This window comes from Penicillium robsamsonii, assembly GCF_028829455.1.
Source record: "Penicillium robsamsonii strain IBT 29466 chromosome Unknown utg000002l_segment0_segment0, whole genome shotgun sequence".
Lineage (NCBI taxonomy): Eukaryota > Fungi > Ascomycota > Eurotiomycetes > Eurotiales > Aspergillaceae > Penicillium > Penicillium robsamsonii.
The window spans coordinates 595996-618947 of record NW_026643220.1 but is presented as its reverse complement, the minus strand read 5'-3'; the positions used below and the strand labels follow the sequence as shown (position 1 = coordinate 618947).

At 50.1% G+C, this 22952-nt stretch overlaps 8 protein-coding genes across 8 annotated transcripts; 5 read left to right on the top strand and 3 right to left on the bottom strand.

The window, feature by feature from the left end:
* Nucleotides 1-95: 95 nt before the first annotated feature.
* On the top strand, nt 96-1331 carry N7447_003473 (uncharacterized protein; the record flags this gene model as incomplete). The annotated part of the gene is made up of 1 exon (XM_057227748.1): nt 96-1331. The coding sequence occupies one exon, from the start codon at nt 96-98 to the stop codon at nt 1329-1331; it is 1236 nt and encodes a 411-aa protein (XP_057087089.1).
* A 610-nt stretch (nt 1332-1941) lies between these two features.
* On the top strand, nt 1942-4027 carry N7447_003472 (putative RNA binding protein Ligatin/Tma64; the record flags this gene model as incomplete). The annotated part of the gene is made up of 3 exons (XM_057227747.1): nt 1942-1962; nt 2031-2862; nt 2943-4027. The coding sequence occupies 3 exons, from the start codon at nt 1942-1944 to the stop codon at nt 4025-4027; spliced, it is 1938 nt and encodes a 645-aa protein (XP_057087088.1).
* Nucleotides 4028-4248: 221 nt separating this feature from the next.
* On the bottom strand, nt 4249-4740 carry N7447_003471 (uncharacterized protein; the record flags this gene model as incomplete). Its single annotated transcript, XM_057227746.1, has 2 exons — nt 4249-4586; nt 4614-4740. 2 exons carry the CDS (start codon nt 4738-4740, stop codon nt 4249-4251), a joined length of 465 nt encoding a protein of 154 aa, XP_057087087.1.
* Nucleotides 4741-6343: 1603 nt separating this feature from the next.
* Nucleotides 6344-7678, bottom strand: N7447_003470 (AA9 family lytic polysaccharide monooxygenase; the record flags this gene model as incomplete). The annotated part of the gene is made up of 1 exon (XM_057227745.1): nt 6344-7678. One exon carries the CDS (start codon nt 7676-7678, stop codon nt 6344-6346), a length of 1335 nt encoding a protein of 444 aa, XP_057087086.1.
* A 2240-nt stretch (nt 7679-9918) lies between these two features.
* Nucleotides 9919-14305, top strand: N7447_003469 (putative membrane-tethered transcription factor (SPT23); the record flags this gene model as incomplete). The annotated part of the gene is made up of 4 exons (XM_057227744.1): nt 9919-10608; nt 10662-12239; nt 12311-14104; nt 14174-14305. 4 exons carry the CDS (start codon nt 9919-9921, stop codon nt 14303-14305), a joined length of 4194 nt encoding a protein of 1397 aa, XP_057087085.1.
* A 411-nt stretch (nt 14306-14716) lies between these two features.
* On the bottom strand, nt 14717-16068 carry N7447_003468 (aspartate aminotransferase family protein; the record flags this gene model as incomplete). Its single annotated transcript, XM_057227743.1, has 2 exons — nt 14717-15827; nt 15881-16068. 2 exons carry the CDS (start codon nt 16066-16068, stop codon nt 14717-14719), a joined length of 1299 nt encoding a protein of 432 aa, XP_057087084.1.
* Nucleotides 16069-16597: 529 nt separating this feature from the next.
* On the top strand, nt 16598-17956 carry N7447_003467 (wax synthase family protein; the record flags this gene model as incomplete). The annotated part of the gene is made up of 2 exons (XM_057227742.1): nt 16598-17382; nt 17446-17956. Coding segments are annotated over 2 exons (1296 nt in total), but the record flags the coding sequence as incomplete, so codon positions are not given.
* Nucleotides 17957-18477: 521 nt separating this feature from the next.
* On the top strand, nt 18478-22948 carry N7447_003466 (putative TMEM1 family protein; the record flags this gene model as incomplete). Its single annotated transcript, XM_057227741.1, has 4 exons — nt 18478-18511; nt 18565-21116; nt 21167-22243; nt 22298-22948. 4 exons carry the CDS (start codon nt 18478-18480, stop codon nt 22946-22948), a joined length of 4314 nt encoding a protein of 1437 aa, XP_057087082.1.
* Between the last annotated feature and the right edge of the window lie 4 nt (nt 22949-22952).

The following is a 22952-nucleotide window of genomic DNA, read 5'->3' as shown; positions in this document are numbered from 1 at the left end:
ATGAAGCACAGCTAGGGAAAATATAGCGGAAATACTTCACACACCACATTGGAAGCACTTTATACGGGCCACCCGTTTTGAGCTTCCACTTTGCCATGATCAACCGTGAAGACAGATTCTGGTCCGAAGGCCATAACTACCGCGGCCCGAGCGACAACCCCACCACCGAAACATATTGCAACGTCTGGGATTGGGATCAACTTCGGATGGTCAAGATTAAAGGCACCGCCAAAATATTTCCGCCCGAAAAGGATAGGGAGCTCTCGATTTTGGCGCGATTCGCCGATTATCTATCACCGGACGTTCGTGCTATCACAGTCGACGACGATGGGCTCCTTACTAGGGTTTCGACAAATCTGGAAGAGGACGATACTCTATTTCTTGCATATATTCCTTTCTCACTCTGTGGATCGCTGGCCGATTGCCGTACAATTCAGTACTCTAAGCTCCAAGAGCTTGACCGGCTTGGACCGTTCATTGATCTTATATCGTATGAAAACGAATCCGGGATTCCCCAGAAGGTTATTTTTAAGTTTAACGTCTTGAACAAGCCTTTGAGAATACAAATGGCCTGGGATGAACTGAACATTCTCAATAGACTACCGCCACATCCTAATATAATACCATTCGATCGCGTTGTCCTTGAAGACCAGGAGTCCCGGGTGATTGGGTTCACAACGAAGTACATCCCAGGTGGAACTCTCGCCAATCTAAAGATCCTTTTTCGATTTGAGTGGCTACAACAGCTTACTCAAGTCGTGGATTTTCTTAACCTAGAGCTAGGGATCATGCACCAAGATATCGCTCCTCGAAATCTGCTGGTCGATCCTTGCACACATAAGATCGTCCTCTTCGACTTTGATCGGGCTGCATCCGGAAAGAAACGGTTATACGAAGGTCGAGATGATGTTACTAGTGTCGTCTTCACACTCTACGAGCTTATCACAAACGATACATCCTTCTCGGGTATCCCCCACTCGAATCGACATATAGACATAGTGCAAAATATCTCGGAATGGGTTGTTAATCGCGAACTTGACTCTGACGTATCGAAGTTTCGCAACTTTTTGAGCGAATGGGTAGCAACACGAAGATCCAACAGGGATATGGAACGGTATCTCAATGCACCACACCGATTTACATGGCCCGACCCACCAACAGCGCCCGACTACAGTGTACCATTCGAGATGGGCACAACCTGGGATGGAAAGTCAAACTGGATGACTGGCCATCGGTCCAGATTCACCGCAATGAAGCTGGGGCAGTATTGCTTTCCCTGGCAGAGGCGACCACAGAGCCGCTCGTTGATCGAGGCTGAGAATAGTGTATAGTCGATCATGGAAAGCTATTTGTGAAAGACAGTGCTTAGCCACAATGAATCAAGGTGCCAGCCTCATATCTCAAGTAAATGTAGCCTTCGACGTGGACTCGCTGGGCCATGTTTGGTCATTCTATTCTCAGGTCTTGCGTCCAGAGGTAGGGTTAGATAACCTTCCCACTCATGACTACTTGTCCTTGTAGTTATTCATCTCTTTTCCGGGTGAGGTGGATGAGCTCAGTCTTCTCCCGTCCACTCGCCAGCGGAAGTAGTCGTCGGTGGAGGCTGATGCGCCACCGTTGTAGTTTTAGCATTCTCGGGAATGTCCCCAGTTGCACAGACCGAGTGCAGAACTACGGGCTAGACGGTATGATATAGTATGATATAACATAGTATATAGTATATAGTATGATATAATAAGTATATAGTATATAGTATGCGTTAAACGCTAGGAAACCTTGTCTGAGTTCTTTTCCTCTTCGGGTCATGTGGAGACCTCCGGGAGATTCTGTGTTCGCACGTCACCTCTTCACTCTTAACATATTCTTCCTCTCCAGCTCTTCAGCTAGCCTTGGATTCAACTGTACTCTGCGCTCTTAGCCTCTAGCTTCGAGCTCACAATTATGTTCAAAAAGAAGCCAACGGTAAATAACCCCACTACCCCTCCAAACTTTGTGTGCTCTGCAAAGAACTCTATGCTAATATACAATAGATCAAAAATCTTTCTCCACTACGGTCTTCCGATCGTAGAAAGATTGCTGATCAAATTATCAAGGATTATCAGATCCCCGTCTCCTCAAACTCCAAAACAGACTCTGCGCCCAGCACAGCATCCACCCCCGCTTCGAACCTTACATCGATCCGAAATGCCATCCTGCCCGATAATACTCAGACTGCTCGTTTCACAACCACCGCTGGCCCAGATCTTCGCGAGCTTCAAGGGATCGTGTATGTTGGCACACATCCCGACGGCGATGAGCGGGTGCTGTGGTTCAAGCTGGAACACGGCCCGGGGGCCGACAAACGACTATACCCAACTGTCTATACACTATGGCAGAACCCGAATTTAGTTCCTTTACTCTACACCCCGGAGTTCGTGATGGGAAAGCTCCATAGTGGAGCTGACCTAATGACACCGGGCCTTGCGAATGAGCCTCCCTTCCCCGAAAAGGCGGTCAAGGGCGCCGTTGTCGCGGTCGCGAGTATAGACAGCCATACAGTGCCACGTTTTGTAGGCATATGCGAGATTGATGTTTCGGCATTGGGAGAGGTGCAAGGCACGAAGGGCCATGCGGTCCGTGGATTGCATTGGGAGGGCGATGAACTTTGGGCGTGGAGCTCTGCGTCACTACCGGGTCGCCCAGCTCCAGAGTACTTGGAGGGTTGGGACGAAGACGAAACTGAGGGATTGGAGGAACAACTAGAGGAGTTGAAAATCGACGATGATGGGGCTACAACCGCCTCGGGGGGCATTGAAACACCAAGCAATGACCCAGCTGCGGCAGAAGAACCAGTAGCTGAAGATGAGGCACCAACAACGGAGGGTGAGCCATCTCTCTCCTCCTCTTTATCAGCCAGCAGTTGGATTTTGAGATGTAACCAACCAAGTACTAACAAATAACAGAACTTGATAAGGCGTTTGTCAATGCTTTCGTCTACGCCCTCTACAAGCTCAAACAGGATAACCCATCGGCGACCGACCATGGCCTTCCACTGCCAATCACAGCTTCGGCATTGATAGCTAACTTCACTGCTCCTTATCTTCCTGTGTACACTCCCCAACAGGCCCAGCATTACAACATCAAGAAAACCAGCTGGAAGAACGTCAAAAAGTTCATGAAACATCTAGACAAATCGAAGCTCGTCAAAACCAAGGAACGTAATGGTCAAGAGACTGTCATTTTGGATGTGGACTTTGAGGACCATCGAGTACAGCGATTCGTGCCATACAAACTGCCTTCCCCCCGTGCCCTGGAGAACAGCAAAGCGGCCGCACCTGAGGGCAAGAAGTCGGCAGCAACAGATGATTCCGACCCTTCAGTGGGACAGACGATCACTGTGCAAAGTCTATATCGGCCATCAGGAAAGCTGGTGCCAAACATTTTCCCTGCCCTCTCTGCCAGCGACACAAATAACTTTTACAAATACTCCGATGTATCCAGTCATTTGGATCGATATCTTGAATCCCAAAATCCGCCGATCATCTCAAAAGAGAACCGGCGCATCATAACCCTCAACCCATTCCTCGCGAACTCCGTCTTCACTTCATCATCAACCGAAGATAAAGGGACACTTGCACGCGGCAAGGTCACTCGCGATGGTCTTTTAAAACGACTCATGGAGGATAAGACACTGCTCTCGCCATACCATGTCATTTTGAAAACCGGTCAAACTATCGCAGACGTCAAGCCAAAAGCGGGCACCGCACCGAAGGTTACTGTCACCCTCGAGAAGCGGACAGGTTCCAAGACTGTTACCAAAGTCATGACTCTGGAGGTCTTCGGCATTATTCCCAGCCTATTGGCACAGGAGCTTCAGAAGAAGTGTGCCGGTAGCACTAGTGTCACACAGGCTACTGGTGCCCCCAAGGGAATTATGGAAGTATTGGTTCAGGGCGATCAGCGAAAGGCCATCGAGACAGCCCTTGTTCGCCGTGGATTGAAGCCACAGATGATTGAGGTTGTGGATAAGACTAAGAAGAAAAAATGATCAACATGCAAATGATTATTTCTTTATATGACCGCTAGATAGAGAGCACTTTTCCTGTACAAACAATAAATCAATCACCTTCAGAATACCATGAATGAAAATACTCATGAGATGGATTAAACTACCTTCCCATATACACATTCCTCATTTTATCGCTATCAAACCATTCAAATTCCATTCATTCTTCGACCCAATGTTTAATTAGCTATCCCTCTATTGCTTCAATTGCTCTTCATAGCTCTCCCTGTCCCATTCGGCAAGTTCAATTCGCACTCGGCTTGCCTTCCATTGCCACTCCGGTTCCTATTCCCCTCTCGTGTTCCCGTATCATTGATATCACCAGTATCAACAACCTCCCAGATATCATCCTGAAACAAATACTGCATCAAAGCCTCATCCGCACGACTGGTCCCGTCCGCCATGAGCGTGTCTATTCTGTGCACCAGATCATATGTAACGAAGATCGCACCCCCGCTCGAATCTGCCGCTAGTGCCTCTAGTCTTTGCTGTTCCTCGTCTGTAAGACGATTCGCGCGGTCGGGGTTATCGGTGTAGATCTCTGTTCACCGCGTAGGATCTGCGTGACTCATATTGTATGCATGGTGCTGTGTGGGCTCGCGTATGCCGGACATGGGGGGCTCAGTACTTGGTCCTGGGTTGGAGGTATCATTGCTTTCGGTTCTATTGGTATCGTTATCCTTCGGTGCTGACATTGTGGATTTTTTTGGGTGTTGGTGGCTTTCTTGATGAGAGTATCGAATAGCTCGGAAGAAGTTTCTTTTACCGGTTTAGATGGAATTGATCGTGTGCCAGATGGACGGAGAGCGAAGAATGACGCGAGAGCTTATATAGCGCATGAGTTCGTGCTGCCTACGTGCCCCCACGCTGCTTTGTACTCCGAGGCTTCATTGGTATATGATGTCTGTACAACCTGAGATCACTATCCCAGAGTAGATTATGTAGACATGGAGAAAGCTTCGAAAATAAAGACGAAAGGATGCCTTACAATAGGTACATGAAAATAGCTAATCGATATATCCCTTAAGAGAGCCTAAAGATTGAATATTCCAATGTGTCCACCCTTTAGCTAGTCGCTATCGTTTTTTTATCCATCGTTATACATAGAAAAATTGTCCACCCTGTATCCTGTATGATATTCCGGTATTCTACTGTCTATATCATACATTTTAGAGTGAAAAGCCCGGCATATCTCTATGGCTACCCTGTGCTACTGTTTCCATTTCCAGCACTACTTCTATACCTCACTGTTACCTTTATAGCTATAATATAAAGTATATCTAGAAAGGATCTAGAAATAACGTCTAAAAGAGACATAGCGTTGGATTACATATAGCCTTGCTGCTGCTACATTAGCTAAATATAGAAAGTCCGACGACGCTTCAGTTGTGAATCTCTCTTCACTGAAAAAGACGCACAATCAAGTATTGATAAATATCTCGCCGTTCGCAATATCGATGCTGGTGACATTCATGAATCTGAAGCCCTGGTGAATGACGCCAACCCTCACATTTTCTCTCCCGATGAGCTATGACTTGTGTCTAGCTCTTCTGATGGGAAAGTCTACTTATGATATACTTTGCCGCTTTGGATGGGGCCAGCCCAGCCCATCTATGATGGCTAGCTGCATGGTTTATCCCCTTTACCGCCTTTTCAGCCTTCGAGTATAAAACTACAGGGAGAGAAAATATCTAAAAAAATACATGATAAGACCGCATGAACGGGCTATTCTTGTTCTCAGTAAATCGACATAGAGTCGGGGATTTCAACGATAACCCTAATTCGCCGACTTGCCAAGAATCCTAACACCCCTACGGAAGCAAGCTTAGCGCTGCCGATGCAGTTCGCGCTCACCCCTTTCTCTGCATACGATGTGCATCATGTCGTATCGCAGGAATGTATTTCGATTTTGGTTGCATTTAGTCACTTTCAATCGACAGATTCCTTTGTTTGCCCCGATTTTATCCTGTTCCATTGAACTGAGGGTTTGTCTACATGGGAGCAAATGAAGTCTGTGAATATGGACATCTCTTACGCTTGCATCTACGATATAATGATATTGAGCAACCCAGCAATTCCATTCATGAAGGTAAAGTATAAAAAAAGACCGAAGCAGGCCTATCGTCTCCTAGGTGCAAAATGCAAGGAGGAAAAAGAAAGGAAAGGAAATCAGTCCCAACCGAACAATCAACAAAAAGACAGGATACCCGATCCAGGTTTTAAAAGACGTTCAATAAGATACATAGAGGTAGATGTAAAGTGATCCACAACTATAAATCTAGCACTCAGAGCGAGCATTTAGTGGGACAGGGCACGGGCGTGCACCTTCTTGTCAGAGACAAGCCACTTCATGGTCGAGCGAATAACCTCAAGGAGCTTCTCGGCGCTCAAGGAGCTGAGGTATGCGGCGAAGTCGCTGGGACCCTCGGAAGATCCGGAGCCAGAGCCGGCGGATCCGGTGGGTGCAGCGGTAGGGGCAGCAGTGGCGCTAGGCTCGGAGGCGTCACCACCAGCGGCGGGAACGGAGCTCTGGGCAGATTGACCGGGGGCGCTCACGGTGACGGTGACGTCGGAGGGGCTGGCAGTCTGTGTGGTAGGCTCGTCAGTAACCTGAGAAGCAGAGGAAGCAACTGTGGTAGTAGCAATCTCGGTCACGACAGGAGCCTCGGCGGAGGTTGAGATAGCAGAAGTGGGAGCAGATGAAGGAGTGGATGAGGGGGTTGGGGTGCCGGAGGGGCTGCGGGTGGGACGGCGGGTGAAGTGCGGGTGCGAGAACGAAGAGGAGCTCTGGACAGGGGCACTCACAGTCGAGGCAGTGGTAGTAGGCGCGGTAGTGGTGGCAGCGGCGGTGGTGGTGGAGGCGGGAGCAGTGGTCGAGGAGCCGGAGGCGGCACCGGTGTACAGAGCGGGACCGGGGATCTTGTAAGAGTCCATGGCAGTGTAGATGTTGACCAGAATGCCGGGGTCGGCAGCCTTGTAGAGCTTTGTGCCGAGGACGCCCTTAGGAGTGTCGCTACCACCGCCGGTGACCTTCAGGTTGAGACACTGGGGGTAGTTCTGGGCACCGTTGGTCTCACCTGCAGAGTGCAGGCCAATGATTTCGTGACGGAGAACGTAGTTGCCAGCGGCAATGGCACTGGGGATAGTCACAGTGCGGCTGTTGTTGGCGGCAATGAGATCGTCAGATGCCCATTTACCGGGGACGTTGCTGCCGTCGATCAAACCGGCCTCATCAATCTTGAAGAACTCGAGAGTGGTCTTGTCGACCTTGGAGCAGTCGCCATTGCAGTTAGCCATGTAGGTGATGACCGGGCCGTGGTGGCTCTCGGGCCACTCGGTCCACTGCAGCTCGACAGAGCCACCAGCCTTGACCTCTGCGGAGAGAGCACCAGGGGTGGCCTCCTTGTGGCAAATAATGTCAGGGCCAGAGTAGCCAGTGGCGTCGATGAAGCCGTTGTCGGTGGCAGTCTCAGACCATCCGAAGTTCTCGGGAACCTCGGCCTGATAGTTGTAGCTATCGACGAGGAAGCCACCGTGGTAGGTACCATCAACAACAGCACCCGTCACGTAACCGTGACCAGCGACCATGGCGGCCGAGCTAAGCAGGAGACCAGCAATCTTTGATACAGACATGTTGAAGAAGTTTTGAGGTAAAAACGCACAGCGTGGGATCGAAGGATCGTAGTATCAAAAGGTGAGTGAAAAAGAATGAAAAGGGGACTTCAGTCAATGAAGTCAAACCCAGAAAAAAGAGAATGAATGGTACTAGACCTTGAAAAGAATGGAATGCAAAGGATGGATGAGAAAAATCAAGTGGCCCTGGATGCGAGGGTCTTATATATGCAGGTCTTCGGCATCATAGCTCCTTTCCAAACAGCAGCACCACTCTGCCAAGATATCCTCATCACAGATATCACTAAGTTCAACGGTGTGTGTCTGGTATGGAACAAGGATTCTATAGTCTGTGGATGCGCCCATAGGTGGAGAATTGTGAGCGACCGAGACAGCCCCATCTTCGAGGTGACAGATAAATGAAGCCTGTGATTTTCAAAGCGCCGGATGCTCCCAAGGCTGCACTAGTAAACAAACGTAATTAAGCTACGCTCTATCAGGAGCAAGAAGGAGCATCAAAGAGGGGCGTCTCACCTTGTGGCATATCTCTAGTTGGTGGCTGTCGATCCTCGGCGGTTGTCTCTGACAGTCCAAGTTTCATCGACCCCTTAAAAATTGACAACTCCGTTCTCAAAAAGTCTTTGCTCTCGGGGAAATCTCGTTAAAATACGATGTTCCAGGGGTCGAGAATTCGAGTTTGTTACCCCACAGTGCTATTCTGACAGGTCAGTCGTCTCTAGTCGACTCCGTAAAGTGTTCCAAGTTCTGAGTTGAAACAGGTACGGAATATATGGCCAAAACAAGCTCCTACAACATACAACTTCAACAGCTATTGCTTTTCAATCCAACTAGCTTCATTTGAATAGACCGTTTGACCGTTTTTCCCTCCAACCCCCAGGGGACTACTCTGCGCTGAGATTCTGAAACATACTCCACCGGCATCATATCCGACTGCATCACAGCCCTCTGAGAGATAGGAGTCCAGGGTTAAAGTCTCGAGCGGTCCATAGGTACATGTATCCAGCGCTGTCAGGTTTGAATTGCACCGTAAATTGCCTAAATCGTAAAGGTGCCAAAACTATGAGCAAATGGTGAAATTAGTCAAGCCACAATAAATCACGTTAGACGCTGACAGCCTGATAATTAGCGGGAAGTTTCGATGCGAGTCTAGCCAGTGTCAGCTGTGCGATTACCTAGGAACTAGATCTTCATATATGCAGGGTCATCACGGCCATTCGCCCCCGGGCTATCTTTGATAAATTCCTTATGGATAGCCAGACCCATCCCACGGTGTACGGAGTGTCCCCCCCTGAGAAAACAGACCATCCACTATCTATGAAAGCTCTCAGCACAGCATTGCTCAAGGTCGCTTGCCATGGCGAGTTCGACGATCACCTGCAAATGCATCATAATGCCACTTGCGTTAGGGCACGCCCACAACTGATAACTAGGCCTGCACACCATCAAGGAGTAGGACACAGCCGCTAGCCGGGGTGCCACAATCTCTCTGCCTTTACGTGACCCGAATTGTCTGTGTGCACTTGGCACAGGCCTCTGTGTTATCCTTATACATGTACGGACTTTTTCTCATTGCAGGTAGTCGGCCCCGGGGATCAATCCGATCAAGTACTCCGTAAGAAGAGGGTCATAAAGTGAGACAAACAGTTGTATCATACAAAGTCTCCAATAATGACGCCACAGAACATATCTCAAAAGAGTCGGACTTGTCAGACGGGAGAATCAGGATCAACAGCAAATCAAATGATCAAATGGATACGGGAAAGGGTGAACGTATGGTGTGTACAGTATTGGTCACCGCCTTGTGAGGCCTGAGGTGTCTATTTTGACAAAAAGGTATAGCTTGGTTTGAGACGTAAACATGTCTGGAAAAAAAGAAGATAATCATTTTCAAATCAAACTTCAATAAATTCAATACTTGATATCTCAGCATAATTATACAGTGGAAGTCGGTGATTTACATTTGTTGAGGTTCTGCCGGCCTGGATGGGTCACAGTTTTCCCGCTCCCCTTTCCAGAACACCCGACGAAGGCAGTGACTTTCCCCTTCAATCTCACCTTTCTCAGGGCCATGGTATCGGAGACTGGCCCTGGTTTAAAACGTGATAAGACTTGATTGTCATACTCTCTGGATCCCTATAGCCTCCGAGAATCCCTTTCAACACGCGATTCAACATTATTGCTGTGAAGGTGGCGGGTTAACAGTTGAACTCGACTACGATTTACAAGCAAATAAACGAAGCATGGGATCAGCGCAGGCACCCTTTTCGCCCTCATTTGCCGCCCTGGATCCTATTATCATGGACGACGACATGGAGTCGACCTTCCGTAACGCCAACATCGACTTTTTGGACCCCACAAAACTCGAGATGTCAACTGAAAATGCTGGGGGAGACTTTGACGACCTATTCGCTCGAGCCACAACTTCCCGTCCGAATGGCGCATCAGGGCCTTCGAAGCCATACCAAGACCAAAACCCCCTGAGGCAGGTGCCGACTCTTGCTGCGGACTCGCCAGCCGAATCGCCAGATGATTCGGGTCGCAGTTCTTCCTCCGAATCGCCACGGAATCACCTGCGACAAACGTCGGTCGCTTCGACAAACTCCGCAGCGCATAGCGACAATCCGTTGGCTTCTACTAGTTACCCGGCGGAGGACTGGATGCGCCCAGAATTATCGTCAGTCAAGGAGGAATCACCGTTCAATATCGACCCCTCCTTTCCTATGGACAGTGGTTTCTCCATGGATCCGGATCTGGAGGTCAGCAACAAAGCGATGGACGCAGCCTTCGATTTTGAAAGCGCAGCGAGTAGTCCTAGTCCATTGAAAACGGACAATGGGTCACTCCCGAGACCCCAGAAGCGCTCAAAATCCCAGCTCTGGAGTCCTTCGAGCAACCACGCTACGCTGGCGTCGGTCGATGCTGTGCCTTCGGTGGGTCTTTCAAACGGCATCCTTGTTTTCCGCACAATGCTAACAAATCATAGGTCCATGCCCCCGGGTCTCCGTTCTTCGCTTTTGGACTCAATGGCCAATCGCCATACTCGACTGCAATGCCCCAAGATATGGATAGAGTGGCTCCGCAATGGGGCGGGCACTCTCCTTCGTCACTTCTGGAAGAAAGCTTCGGAGGCATCAACATGAATCGCCAATCACCTCTCCACGCCTCGCTATCACCCGCCATGAACTTCGGCTCGCCCGCATCATACCAATTCCCTGTCAACTTCGCTTCCTCCCCGGCCCAACCTCAAATGAATCCGCACTCTCTACAACCTGTTCTCACTGTGCATCCAACTTCTCTCAAATCTCGCGTTGAGACTCAAATTCCGATCCGATTGACCCTCTCCCCGTTACCTACCGGCATCAAGAAACTCCGTCTTCCCTCGCACACTATCTCGAAACTCAAATTTCTTGCTCCTCCTGCCACCGAACCTACCCGCGATACCCTTCAATTATATACAAGCCTAGTATGCACAAGTGCCATGCAAGACAGAGAAAAGATCAAGCGGGCATTTGCACGGACAAGGGGTGATCATTATCAAGCAACTTCGGATGACGAACGTCCGTTGGATGGGGGTGATGTGAAAATCTGCAGCGGGTGCATACAGCGAGAACGGAAACGTGCGTCACGGAAGAAGCAAAGGAAGCCCGAGGAAGATGAATTGTTTCAAAAGGATGAAGAGAAGCGTGTCATTGTTTTCAACACCAGCGAGATCAAGGAATGGACCGAACCAGCAAAAAACGCCAGCGGTGGCTACGGCGATAGATTATCGGTCCCGCCAGGATCAATGCAAGTGGAACTGCCGATGCGGATTGCATGCTATTGCCGACACCAAAATGAGAAGCTCGGATTCCAGGTTATATTCACTGTGAAGGATCATTTGGACAACGTGGTCGCGCAGGCAATCACAAATTCGATTATGATAACCGATGACCACAAGACGCAAGCTCCATCCGCGCCTGCGCCAACTGGCCCCTCACCATCCCTCGCGGATGGGACACAAGTACCGGGAGTTGGAGTGTTTCCCTCGGGCCAAAACCCCGATAGACAAAATTCTCTCGGTGCACCTCAGTCGCCGACTGATCTGCAGAGTCTTCAACAAAGGTTCAACTCTCAATATCAGCTTACGCCCAGTTCATTCGCGGCTCCGGGCTCAACGAATGGAGGGAATATGCCTCAGGCATCCAGGAGTCTCTCTCGAGGAGCATCCCCATCTGATTTCCAAGGGCCGCAGAGCAAACGACGCAAACATAGCAGTTCTGGAAGGCTTCCATCGGAACTGACGATGACAAGACTCGAGACGCCTCAGTCATCTGGAGCGGCTATGAACAATGCTGCGCAACTTGCGTCTGCTCGTGGATTCGCTTCACCAACTGAACGGCCATTCGTAAACCCATCCTCCATGTCTCAATATGGAAATGGCCCACCAACTCCCAACCAGAACAATGATAACAATCCATTCTTCAACCCGACTCCAGCCCAGCGACAAAGCTTGGATACCCTGGCCGGGGGGCAGTGGCATCAACGCCCAACTCCACCCATCCCAGTCGTCCGGGGACACCAGGTGGCTCGAATCGCAATGGCTTCCATGATTCGAATATTCCCATGGGACTTGGTGCGAGTTCCTCAAGCCAGGTTTGGCCTCCCCTCAACAATACCCCCAATCGATTACCATCAGTGATCCACAAGTTGGTGCCTGCTGAGGGCTCCATCACAGGAGGTACTGAGGTTACGTTGTTGGGCAGCGGGTTTTATCCTGGCATGGAGGTTGTTTTCGGTGATACCTTGGCTACTACAACCACATTCTGGGGTGACAAGTGCCTCAACTGCCTGACCCCTCCTGCTCTTCAACCGGGATTGGTGTCTGTGGTTTTCAAACATGAGCACCCTACTTTCGGGCAAGTCCAGCAGCCTCAGCCCATCATGCCCAAGCAGCAGCTGTTCTTCCGCTATGTGGATGATCGTGAGCTTCAAATGTATCGCTTGGCACTGAATATCCTTGGTCAGAAATTGGGCAGCCAAGCGGATGCATTCCACACCGCGCAACAGATCATGGGAAGCGATCCAAACGCGTTCTTCAATATGCAAGCAGACATGCAAAGTAACGGTAACTCCTCTGGCGGTCAGCAACGCCAAGTACCAGGTCTTGAAAACCAAGGCAAACTCGGCGATCTCGACTCCAAGATGCTGACCTACTTGGAATTTATCGACTTGGACAATAGTCCCCGGTCAGCACGGTATAACTCTCGCAGTGCCACCGGCCAAAGTCTTCTTCACTTTGCGGCATCGTTGGGACTGACCAGATTTGTTGCGGGTCTTTTGGCTCGAGGTGCAAACCCCGATGTGCAAGACAACACGGGCAATGCACCCATGCATCTGGCCGCACTTAATGGTCATGCTCACATTGTTCACCGCTTGCGTCTGACGGGCGCCAATCCCAACACTCGTAGCGTACGAGGCTTCACTGCCGCGGACCTAGCGACAACGCTCCCCGCGCACCAAGCCGCATTGCTTCCATCCCGCCACTACCGATCCCGCAGTGTTGGATCTCTCACATCTCGCCGCCGGCAAAGCAGCTCCGCCTCTCTCAGCTCGATGTGGGAGGTATCTTCCGCCTCTGGGTCTCTTGGTCATGATGTTGATGACTCTGAGGATCTGGATGACTCGGAGGAAACTAGCGATGATTCTGACTCGGAGCCTCTTCAGTTCAGCTCTTCTCGTCGGTCTAGTATGCATCAAGATATCGGTCCGCAAATTATGGACAATAGCGAACAAACTATCGCACCCGGGGATGCTCAGGGCTTTGCCCCGCCAGCACCTCTTGTCGCGTGGCGTGACCAGCTGGCTCTTCAAATCAACCAATTCCAGCAGAGCGTGGCTAATGCCTTCCCCAATCTTCCGGCCCTTCCTCCAATGCCTCCGATGCCTGCAATGCCTGCGATACCTGCGATGCCCGCCCTCCAAGACTACCAAGGACAAGGAATGATGCGACGCATAACCAACCTTGTCCCTCACCGACCTGCTGCTCGGGATGGCTGGTGGGATTACCTGAAGGGCACATCCGCGCCCAATCCCAACCAACCACCTTCGTATGATGAGCTGTTCCCTCACCCCGATGCCACCGATGAGTCCGACATGAAGAAGTCCAGTCTGCTCCGTGCCGCAACAGAGGCAGCCATCGACCAACACTTCGAGGCTCAGAACAGTGCTGCTGCTGCCGCTGCCGCTTCGGCTTCGGCTTCGGCTTCGGCTTCGGCTTCGGCTTCGGCTTCAGCTTCAGCGTCCCGCGCTCAAGTTGAGAAAGACGATATCAAAGATATCACAATCGGGCGCAATGTTATCTCGCGCGAGCAGCAAAAACATCTCCGAGAGCAACAGGCTCGACGAATGAAGGGTCTCGGCAGCGACCGAAACCTATACTTCATCTGGGTAAGTAAACAAACATGTCCACCGGCTTCTTTTCTTCTATCTAGTACACAGCTAACACTGTTTCTACAGATTCCTCTTCTTATTCTCGTTATTTGTGCCTGGGGTCGAAACTACGTTCCTGGGATTTGGCAAGGCGTCACGGACAGCTTTGAATTTGTGAAAGCTCGCTATACACAGCCGGCTGTGGAAATGGGCATTTAGGGCATTTTATTTTTTTCTTTTGTTGTGTTTTTTCTTTCATATATTTCTATGGCGTTGTTCCTGAGCGAGTGAACCTTCCCCTATTATACGACGGACTAACTGTCGGGTTTTTGCCTTTTTTCTGATTTGTGTCCATAATGACGCGGCATGACTATATATATAGAATCCGCATGATTGAGTATAACTATCTTTGCATCGGTGTAATTTCCCAACTTGAACCTTATATGACGCTGTTATAGAGGGCCGCTGCGTCGAAGATCCGCCAGTTTGGTATGCAGTGTGATACCTACATCCCTGATTTTCATATGCATTATGTTGCTCGTCCTGTTAGATTTTCATTTAAATAGAATTCTTTGAACATCTGTTGTCTTCATGTGTCTCTTTAGCCACTTTACTGGTATCACGCATGTACTAAACTACAATCAACGATCTGTGTTTTTCGCAAAACTCCTCGACAGCTTCAACGAACGCATCAAGAGCTGCGGTAGATATGGCGATATTCAAGGTAATTGATCCTCGGTTCTGAACCCAGAACCCTGCATTCACCAGTTCCAGCCAGAAAAGCTGCTTGAGATCCGCAGCCTCAACCGCAGCAACATCATCTCGACAAGTGATCTGTTCCGCGCGAAGTCCTGTCTCGGTGATGTGAACGCACATAAGAGAACCCTGGCCAGTGACGCAGAACTTGGATCCCACAAAGACCCGTTGCAAGCGTTGGCGCAAGTCATCACCTAAAGCATTGAGCGACTGAGCAACTTCAGCCGTATACACTTTACAGAGTCCCGCATACCCAGAGTGTAGCATCAAAGTGTTATTCTGGAATGTGCCAGAGTGTGCCAAAGCCCCGGACGTGAGAGGGTTGAAAACATCCATGATATCTGCTCGGCCACCGAAAGCACCGAATGGCAGGCCTCCGCCCAGATATTTGCCCAAAGTGATAAGATCCGGTGTGACCCCAATCACATCTTTTAGTCCACCCGGTGCCAACCGAGATGTCATCACCTCATCCAGAATCATCAACGCACCTGCTTTCTCGCTCTCCTCGCGGATTGTTCCTAGGAACTCCGGCGATGCGGAAATGAACCCACCAGCCCCCTGAATCCCCTCCAGAATGACGGCGGCAACATCACTATTCTGGGAAAACGCTTCCCGAACGCCTTTAGAATCGTTGTATTGCACTAGCACCCAATCAATTTGGTCGATGTTGTTTTCCGGGATGCCAGCTCCAAATGACAGCACGCTACCATGATATGCTCCGCGGAAGACGATAATCTTACGACGACTAGTGAATTTCCTGGCTGCAGCAAGGCAGTGTATGTTTGCTTCCGTTCCGGAGTTTGTAAATCGAACTCGTTCGAGTCCGAATCGCTTGCACAGCAACGAGGCATATCGCTGCTCATAAACATTCGTTGCTCCAAGACTCAACCCGACATTCTGAATGGTATCTGTCAACACCTTTTGCAGCGTTGGGTGAGAATGGCCATATAACCCGGCGGATAACTCGCCGACTAGATCATAGTATCTGGAAAATAGTGTTAGCCTGCACGTTCTCGAAGTCCAGATTGATGTATTTACTTGTTCCCATCCTCATCCCACAGTTCTTCTCCTTGGCCCTTGCGCATGAAAACTGGAAACGGTGCTGTGTGCAGCAGAGTGCGGGTATTTCCTCCCGGTAAGCTATCGAGTGACAGCCTATGCAGGCGTTGCGATTCAGGGTGGAGCTCGATAAATCGAGTCTCGGCATCGCGGAGAGCTAAGTCCATTTTGATTCGAGTGAGACAGTTGTTCAAGAGTCCACGGGTACGTGGGATGGGAGTCAGTTTATATATACCTGTCACATCCATATGGGCGGGGAAATAGGGCTGATGCCCCCCACGGAATTTATAGATTGTCCGTCTTCCAATATTTATTCTTAAGTCTGCTATATCATGATATCATTATATAGCCACTTTCCCAATGGAGCAAGTCTACATGTTACGGCATTAGGGATAGCTGAGGGGGCATAGCACTAATGAATCCCTTATCATTCCACCAATATCGGGTATATTTAGATCAGAACATCCTTGTATGCAATTTGCAAACCCCTTGAAATGAAAAACATATTGAATAGAGTATCGCATCAGTCGAAAGAATGTGAATTATATAGAAGCATGCATCGATTTTGTCATCTTCGTATTTATCGCGCGCCGTAAAGGGCCCACGCAGTATATGCATGAAAATAAGAAATGATCGTCGCTTTTCAAAAAAAAATCACCTCTCGCAACATCATCATCCTATTAATATTAATAAGTCCACCGTTTCCCCCTTCTGCTTGGGGATAGGCGGGTCATGTCAACCTCTTCCAATGTTGTGCAAATTCTCTCTCTCTATGCTGCCCATTGCCTTATACCTGCGACTCTCCTAATCGCAACAACAAAGAAATCTGTTCTTCGGTATCTGTCGATTCCTTGCTCTATCTTCATTGTATCTCGCGCTATACCAGTGGCCACAGCGCTGGGTCCGGGATTTGTATGGTGTGAATGCGCTCGCCTATTCGTGACCATCATCTTCCAATGCCTAAATCTACTACTCATCAACCCCAAGGATAGTAATGATCTGCCTGGAGGTAGTCAGAGCTTTGTGGCTCGAATATATGCCGCCACTCGGCTCTTCACTGACCCTCGTGGGATCAACACTTCCTGGCAAATAAAGAATGCCCCACCACAGCCAGCATATTATAAACGACGTGATATGAACACGCCTCCTCGGGGTCGCTTTTTGGTTCGCCAGACAGCCATTGCTGTTTGGCAATATTTAGCTCTGGATATCTTTGCTACACTTGCGTTGCAACAAGCTTTAGAGCATGAGAAAAGTGAGATGTTGCCACCAGTGCCTGAATGGCATATCTCGACCGAGCAATGGATTGAACGCATCATCTCAAACCTCATGGCTGGATTTGTGGTGAGCCGAATTCTCATCGACTTCCACCATCGTGCCTTTTCGATCATTGCTGTGGGACTTGGACTGGACTCGCCTGCAAATTGCCCTCCGTTGTACGGGAGAGCACTGGATGCCGATACAGTACGGGGCTTCTGGGGGTAAGCTTGCTCACCGCACATCACTTGGAGAGACAGGATATTATACTGACAACGATTTCGTAGAAAATTCTGGCACCAATTGTTACAAAATCCCCTGACCTCTGTTAGTGCCTTCATCACCCAAGACCTATTTGGTCTAAGGCCAAGATCTTTGTTGCAGCGGTATACGAATGTTTTTGTTGTTTTCCTCTGTTCAGGCGGGCTGCATCTCATCATCGATATTGTGCAGGGAATTCCAGCAAAAGAATCCGGCGCCTTGTTATTTTTCCTCACGGCCCCTCTAGGCCTCATGATCGAAGATGGAACCAAAGCCATTTGGAACTCTTTTTCAAGGTCTACTGGACCAATCACCACAACCCCTAAACCGCTGTGGCAAAGAGCTCTCGGCCTAACATGGTCTATGGCATGGCTGGGTGTCACCTCAACTGGGTTCTTCTACCCACAGATGGTGAGGCCACAAAATCAGGCCCTGGTTCCTTTCTCTGTGGCAGGCCAGATTGGACTACCTCTAGAGGCAGGGATTGTGCTGGTTGGTGGTGCGGTGCTAGCAAAGGTGTTTGAGGTTGAAGTGTGAGGTCATTCGGGTATAGATCCGGCGCCATGCTGGTAGCTAGGTATAGAGTTTTCTTTTGGGATAGATATTAGACAAGAGTAGTTGGCTGTGGCCTTGTGATGTCTTTGTAGTACCTTTCTTATTAGTTTTCTCAGGGATTCTTTTTTGGTGTTATTTATTTCTCTCAGTTTTATAGGTAGATGGCTCAAATAAGCAAAAAAGAGCATAAAATGTGCAGAGTACTGTTATATATATAACCTAGTATATACAATAAACTTGTATTTTGTAGTTTTTAAATATTTCTCTCGACACATAGAGATCAAAACAAAACAAAAAAGCCTTGTAGATCCAAATCTAAAAGCAGCGAGGGATACGCACTAAAATGGAAAACGAGGCCGTGCGTGGCCGCTGTTGACAGCATGGTCTCCCTCACCCCGCAACTTTTCCCCTTAACTCCAGGCGCATTAAAGCTCCTTATGCACCTTGAGTTTTGAGATGTCCTGAAGACAATTGGACACTTCCCGTATTGCGCCCGGGAAATCATGGACCCTTCGCAGGCTTCGAGCAATGTAACGGGTATGACCAACGTGATTAAGACGAATGAAGCTTGCTCTGACCATACAACACAGTTGAATACACAGATCCCTCGGGTTTATTTCCGCTTATCCAACCCGTGATTGAATCAAAGCTCCCCCTAAAAAACCTCCACTGGAAATCGCCAACCCGCCCCGTGCGGTCAATCGAGTCGCTCCGCATCGGCTTCACACCCGCGCAAGAATCAGACGAACGCAAGTCATCGAGCGATACTGTCCATGGCACGGTCGCCCATCGCAGACACCAGATCCCCGGTCTACGACAGACACCATACCTGAAAGTTTATCTCCTCCGATGCGACGACAACGAAACCTACAAAGCGACGGCCCGACGGAACCTTCGCGAATGGATCAAGGCCAACGCGTCTTCCCAAAGCTCGCAGCCGGCAACTACTAGTCAGGAAAAGCACGATGCGTTTGAGTGGCTTATCTTGCACGTGGTACCGGATGGTGACGCTACGGAGAAGGCGGCCACACCTACCTCCAAATGGGGCCGTGGTTCAACTACGGTGCTGGAGAAGGCAAAGGCTGACTTTAATGGGTCGTCTAAGACTGCTGTGGATCGTGTGGCTCAATTGCGTCTTCCGAAGCAGGGGACCAAATCGCCTGAATTGGGCGAGCAATTGGAGGATTTGATTGATAAAATAAAGAACGGGATTCTAGCTTCGTTTGATTTGCGCGTGGCTCAATACGAGGAGGATATAAAGGAGAAAGACTCTCAGCGCAGTTTGCCTGGCTGGAACTTCTGCACGTTCTTCATCCTTAAGGAAGGTCTTGCTAGGGGATTCGAGAATGTGGGCCTCTTCGAAGATGCGCTGGCTGGATACGATGAGCTAGCTGTTGGCTTGGATGCGGCCATTCGAGATCAGCTCGATGGAAGTGGTGACCAACATAGTGGTGCACTCTCGGTCACCAGTAAAAACTGGGCTGAGATAGCCAAAAAGGCATTGGAGACTGGGGCTTCAGATGACAGCGACAGCAATGACGATGATGGGACTCTCTTTTCGGAGCTTCAGCCGAGGGATTTCCCATTCAATTCCAACAAGATATCCTACCGGGAAATGATCCTGGCAAGCGATATCTCTATCTTCGATTTCCGCACATACATCTTCTCTCGTCAACTGACTCTACTACTCCGAGCCGCGAGAGCTCCGTCACTGATCAGCAGCGAATCTGAGGCGGATGCCAACGCGGCGAGATCAGGCAAGAAGCCCGAAAATCTCATTGTGCTAGCTGAGATTTGTGCAAGAGCAACGGAATTTATCGGCTTAGCTGCTCGTACCCTCCGCTATGATCTCGAATGCGGCCTAGCGGAGGTGGTTCATGATAGCAAGACAGATATTATCAACAATCTAGTGTCCTCGTGGGCATTTTCGGCAGCTTTCCAGATCCTGAGTCAAACCTTTACTCCAACACTCATGCTCCCCGAATCCTCTCTGCATGCCGTTGCACAATCGAGTGAAGCCGCCGCTGTCACAATGGCAGATTCCCGTGCCGATGTGCCTCGCCGCTCTAGTTCCCTCATAGTGGGTGCCCGACCCTCCCGGCCAGTGACCCAGGATATCTCCGATAGCGTGGGTTTGATGCAGCGGCGGTCGACTATGGAACACCCTAAGCCCGTGCCTATTCCCACACAGAAGACTGGTTCTGAGCAGCTATCATCCGGGAGAGCGGAATTGCTTCTGCTGGCTCGGCGGTCCCTTGAGGAGATTGCTCGCAGACGGGGCTGGGCTGAGAGCTGGAACAACCTCGGTCTCCTCTTTGATGAGCGCCATCGTTCTGGGGCTAGTGGCCTTACCGAGATCTCATTGGACGGCGATGACACTGAAGAGTCACAGATAGCTTCTGAGGAGAAGCAATCATCGCTTGTAGGCATCAAGCTTTCTGGCCTCAAAGCCGCACTAAAGTCAAAAGATGCCTACCTGTTCCTCTACGAAGATCTCACAGACCGTTTAATCCGCCATCATATGGCAGCCAACCGTGTCAACTCTGTCGAACAGGCCCTAGCCGAAATTGCTATTCTACGATATCGCCGGAAAGACTACGAGTCTGCTGCTTCCTATTTCTATCGGATGGCTCCCTTCTATGGCTCCAAGTACTGGGTTGTTCTAGAAGGAAGCATGTTGGAACTCCACGCGCGATGCCTGAAGGAGCTCAAACGGAACGAGGACTACGTTCGGCTGATGATACGGTTGCTTTCCAAATTTGCTACATATGCGCAGGCGCAATTGTCAGTCAGGCAAAAGTCCGTGGCTGGCTCGATTCCTTCTATTGAACAGGAAATGTTGGACGAACATGTCCGTGGTTTGTTTGAAGCGTCTGGTTCTCTTCAAAAGGACATACCTGCTTCCTTGACAGACTTCTTTGCCGACCTCCGTGTCGACCCGGCCATTCGACTGTATAACAACAAGGATGGATTCCAGATCCAATTGTCCTTGCGATTCATTTTGGGCCAGCAGATTGAGATTGACAATCTCAAGGTTCGACTGGTTAGCGCTAACAGCTCTCAGCATTCTGAGCACTGGATCGAGAGCTCAGCCAAGTTCGTGGTGAAATCATCATCAACCCAGATTTTGATTGACTCCTCGGTGAGTACTCGTAGTATAGCATTCGATACCAATAACTAACTTATATGCAGACAACACTTCAAGGCAAGTACTTCATTGACCGTCTGGAGATGAGGGCTGGCAACCTTGTCTTTAACTTCAACGGCGGGCGAGACTCCAACCTACCAGTTGGCTTCCGGGAAACGGAAGACTCGGAGGAAATTGACGACCAGCCGTACATCTATTGTTACCCTTCGGCCGAAGCCCTGCAGGCGAAGATCGTGTCACCGCATCTTATTAACCTCCAGGCCATGCGGACGCTGGAGCTAGAACTTGACAGCGGACGAAATGATATCAAGAGTGGTACGATCCGTGTCCGGCCAGCTACTGCAGGCCTACGACTTCGCCTTGCAGAAACAGAAGTTGTGGATGGCAAGCTCGAGGTGGATGCCAACCATGAGTCGAGCATTATCGAATTCGGGCAATTGCCGGCGCGGTCATTCATCCGACTGCGTATCCCCTACACTGTAGAGGAGGCATTTTCGACCCTCTCGGCGCGAGCAGAGATCGGGTATGAGACCGAGCAAGGCCGATTCGCTTCCTCGGCGTCATTCACTGTTGTCTCAACGCTACCTATATCGGTCAACGTGCAAGACATTTTCAAGGATGAACTCCTATTCTCGCGTTTCACCATCAGCCCGGCTATGCTGATCCCGCTTCGTATCATGAACTGCAGCCTTCCCAGCTCAGACATTTACGATGTGCAGTCCAGCATCACGGGTCCTGTCGCCCTTGATGTTTTCCCCAAGCAGCCTGCATCTCTTCTTTACAAAATTCGCCACAATGAAGAAAACGCGGCCGTATCAACACCGCGTAGCCTTCAATTGAGTGTTGACTTCACATGTGTCGACGATGAGTGTCTCGATGCAGTCGAAAAGCAGTTCGCTGCTTCTATTGACTCCAGTCCATTCCGCCAGTATGCAGCGCTGCTCACATCGCACATTGTCAGCAGTTTCCGCGCACAGCTATCCACGAATGAGATGGAAGCCATTGGGCTCATTCGAGAGGTAAACATGCTGCCATATCAGACTGTGCGATGGGATGATCTGCTCGGAGTTTTGAAAGTACCAGGCGAAGATGTACGACAGTGGCTCAAGGACTGGCACCAGGTAATAACGAACTCGAGTATATCCACCCAGCTATTTTACTCACATATGAAATAGAACAACTCCACCATCCTCCTCCCCGCACAACCCACCATCCCAACTCGTCGTATCATCATCCCCGTCGACGTCCCCGAGATCCAAGTCGTGCACACAGCCGACCTCCAGCTCCAACCCAAACCCACCACTGACTCAGGGCCCTCCACCCACGCCGCTGTTGGCCAGATGATCACCGCCGAGCTATGTCTCCGCCACACACGGCGCTGGTGTTCTCCAGCGACTTGCGAAAACGCGGATCAGCCTCTCGAATGTTCCTACGAGATCCACGCCAATCCAGACCAGTGGCAAATAGGTGGCCGCCGCCGGGGCAACTTCCTCGCACGGGACGGCGAAATCACCCGCTTCACCGTCCTCCTACTCCCCCAGAAACCAGGCCATCTCCTTCTCCCGGGTCTTGAAATCCGTACCTTCTTCCCCTCGGCACCTCAGCTCCCAACCTCGCCGCCTGCGACTGATGCCGCTGGTTCCATGGCGCCGTCTCGTCGCTCAATCCCTTGTGAGGTTGACTACCGCAACCATGGCGAAACGGTTCTAGTTCTCCCAGATTTGAAGAAGACTACTGTTAGCCTTAGTGCCGCTGGCGGTAATCATGCTGCTGGCGGGGGATCTTGGCTCGTTGATTCGGAGCGGCGGACAGAGGAGGTTCGTTGATATG